The following is a 3619-nucleotide window of genomic DNA, read 5'->3' as shown; positions in this document are numbered from 1 at the left end:
AAAGACCTTGACTGGTTGGATTTTAAAATCCTTGCATGGGTGTTCATACCTAGCTAGGATAAAATGGTTTTTTTTAATCTGGTTACTATGATGTTCGCATGCCGGGCCTTTTTGCGCATCACTTTCACGGTTTGGAATAAACATATATAATATTGGCAGGGACAAAAGCACGTGATGGTTATAAGTATTAACTATTATATGCTATTCTATGATAATATATCATTTTAAGATGCCGAGAAGATGTCCAAAAATAACTTTCTTTTAATTCACATAGCATTTTACATCAAAACCCTTATTAAGTACATTCACTTTCCGGGGACAAAGTTTGTAGCATAAGACCAGGCGTTATTTGCAACAGGGTCAGCAAGGTGGTCAGCCAAGTTCTCCAACGGCCCCTTTCCTGTGACAATGGCTTGAACAAAGAACCCAAACATGGAGAACATAGCTAGTCTTCCATTCTTGATCTCCTTCACCTTCAACTCAGCAAAAGCCTCTGGATCATCTGCAAGGCCTAATGGGTCGAAGCTACCACCAGGGTAAAGTGGGTCAACAACCTCACCCAATGGTCCACCGGCAATTCTGTAACCCTCAACCGCACCCATCAAGATGACTTGGGTGGCCCAGATAGCCAAGATGCTCTGAGCATGGACCAAACTAGGGTTTCCCAAGTAATCAAGCCCACCTTCACTGAAGATCTGGGATCCAGCCTTGAACCATACAGCCTCACCGAACTTCACACCATTACGGGCCAAGAGCTCAGGGAAGACGCAGCCAAGAGCTCCAAGCATTGCCCATCTGCAGTGGATGACCTCAAGCTCACGGTTCTTGGAAAATGTCTCCGGATCAGCAGAAAGTCCGGCGGTGTCCCAGCCGTAGTCACCTGGGAATTCACCGGTCAGGTATGATGGAGCCTCGCCGGAGAATGGGCCTAGGTACTTGACACGGTCAGGGCCGTACCATGGACTTCCTGATGGCGCAACCTTCTTGGCAGCTGCAGTCTTCCTCATGGAAACCCGTCCATTTCCCAAAAGCTCAGAACTTGAGGGACTTGTTTTCACTGCTTGGCCTGCGAAAGGAGAGGAGAGAGCCATGGTGGAAGCAGCCATTGTAAATTTTCTTAAATTAGAAAATAAGAATATTTAGAAAGTCGGGGGTTGACTGCTTAAGTCTTATGGTTCTGCACTAGTGCTATAAATAGGATGGTGCATTTTGTAGGGTACTGTTTATCTTCCGGATCTGTAGTTTGTTTTTGATTGGAGGCTGATATATTTGATCCATATGAACTACATCTATTTAGAACACCAACTAAAAATCGACAGCTGTACATTTAATTTCATTCCAAGATTTCCTATCCCAAATGTTTAAAATACACTTAAATAAACTCTAGCATTATTCTTGTGCATTCGAGTGTCAACAACCGGAAAATTTAGTGCTGATAACTTAACCATGTCTATTTGATTATATGGAATTTTAAGGGAGGAAAGATCATATAAGAATACTTGTGTGACAGCTGGTTCTAAACATATATGACACATTCACGTAATCATATTTATTTTTTAATGCGTTTTGTCATCATTCTTGCATTTCGCAACAAATTCCCTCATATATTAATGTTCTAGCTTGATTAATCATACTTCATTGATTCTAAATATGAATTATTTTCATCACTGATTCTAAATATGAATTATTTACATCACGGCATTATATATTCTGTTTTTTGCAAGTGTCTGGTACCTTATATATTTATTCGTTAATGACATCGATATACATTTATTTAAATGTATAAACAAATTAGTTTATCTAATATTCATAATAACATTTTTCTTAAAACTTTTACTCATAACAGAAAGTTACTTATATTTATTTTATTATCCATGATAAAAACAAAGTTACATGTATTTCTACTATTAACAATTAACGTTTTTTATATTTTATCCATAATAACTATAGGTTTATATTTCATATCCATAATAACAATATATGTGTATTTGAATAGAAATGTGGAAACGCACTTTATTGATTTTATATATCATCATTATATCTAATAGTTTAGGTAAGTTGTTATTATTGGTAATAAATTGTAAGTATGATGATATTATTTGTAAAAACAATATAAATACGTTGCTATTGTAGGTTTTACGTTGCACCAACAATGATAAAAGATGAATTTTTATGGAAGACTGGTTGTTAATGAAAACGGGAAGGCATGCAATGAGACATTTGATCACACCTTCAATTACTACCATTACAATAGGGAAGGTTTGGGAAAATCTAATGCACAAATTATGTTAAAAGGGACAAATACAATACAAAGAACTACTTTATACAACAAATGTTCTTTCATTGTATACATCTTTATAGGTTAACTCAACATCAACAAAATAACTGAGATCACATTGGGATGCTGTGGATGGATTAGGAGGGTGACATATATGTCGACAATTATGCCTCCTTTGGTGTATATTCAATCCTTCAACTAAATGATATTACAGATACATAGATGTCGACATGTACAATTGACATAGGTGGATGGGGTGAATCAACACACAAAAGGAATACCTTGAGTGAATGCATGTAATGGTGACTCACAACGAGGAGCAGATCAATGCCATCACTAACATATTTGTAGGTTAAATTCCATCATAATGATACATAATCAACTTCAAACCACAAGAACATGATTAATACGCCATAGAGAAATCTTAGGGCATGTTGTTGTAAATTATTACATAAAGAAACTTAAGAGAATTTTGGTGTTATCCTTTTGTTCATATTAGTAATGTTCTCCATTATGTATAAAACCAAGGAAGCTTTAGATAAATGATAGAATGATATTGCCATTCGTAACATGTTATTAAACATTTTTTCAATAGAATATAAGATTATATTATGTATAAGGTTTGTTTGTGCAATGCTGAGGACAGATATGTTAAGAAAATATTGACAACAAAATTTATGATCGTTATATATATATATATATATATATATATATATATATATATATATATATATATATATATATATATATATATATATATATTCCAATTTATTTTTAAAACTATATTTCGGATTTATAAACTTTATTTGAAGATTATATTTCGAAATCATATGTAAGTCCAAAAATTGTATTATTAGTCCATAAAACTATATAAATTACGAAATTACAATAAATTTTCTCTTTATATTTATTCTTATAAATATAAAGAGGGGCGACAAATTCTAGATCTGTTCCCCTTAGTTGAAAACTATGATATAAGTAAACGATAGTTCAAAACTTGAATTGGCACAAAGAAAGTGTTCATCCCAGACTACTCGGCAACTACAAGACGGTTTCCTCTCCTTAGTGTAAATCACCCCTTTTGATTCATCCGAAATCGATCTCTAAATGCCCGGCTCGAGAGGCGTCCCTCTCATAGTAGTGCTCCAAACCTCCCCTCGCTCTTGTGATGTGTTATGCTTCCCCCAAATCTTCCCCGGCTTGTTCCTAATGTATGATACTTTCCACTTTCTTGATTTGGAAGATCGTCACACTTATTTTTTTATTCGGATTGTATTTATGTTGGTTTCGTTGAGGAAAAAAGCTAAGAGAAGACACTCTTCTCTTCGGTACTTTTTTTTT

The 3619-nt window shown here is 34.7% G+C and overlaps 1 protein-coding gene across 1 annotated transcript; it reads right to left on the bottom strand.

The window, feature by feature from the left end:
- Positions 1-241: 241 nt before the first annotated feature.
- On the bottom strand, positions 242-1183 carry LOC145003751 (chlorophyll a-b binding protein 16, chloroplastic). Its single transcript, XM_078962657.1, has one exon. The coding sequence runs from the start codon at positions 1104-1106 to the stop codon at positions 306-308; it is 801 nt and encodes a 266-aa protein (XP_078818783.1). The 5' UTR covers positions 1107-1183; the 3' UTR covers positions 242-305.
- Positions 1184-3619: the final 2436 nt, after the last annotated feature.

This window comes from Lactuca saligna, chromosome 7, assembly GCF_052625555.1.
Source record: "Lactuca saligna cultivar CGN05327 chromosome 7, ASM5262555v1, whole genome shotgun sequence".
Taxonomy (NCBI): domain Eukaryota; kingdom Viridiplantae; phylum Streptophyta; class Magnoliopsida; order Asterales; family Asteraceae; genus Lactuca; species Lactuca saligna.
This window is presented reverse-complemented; position numbering and strand designations above follow the sequence as displayed.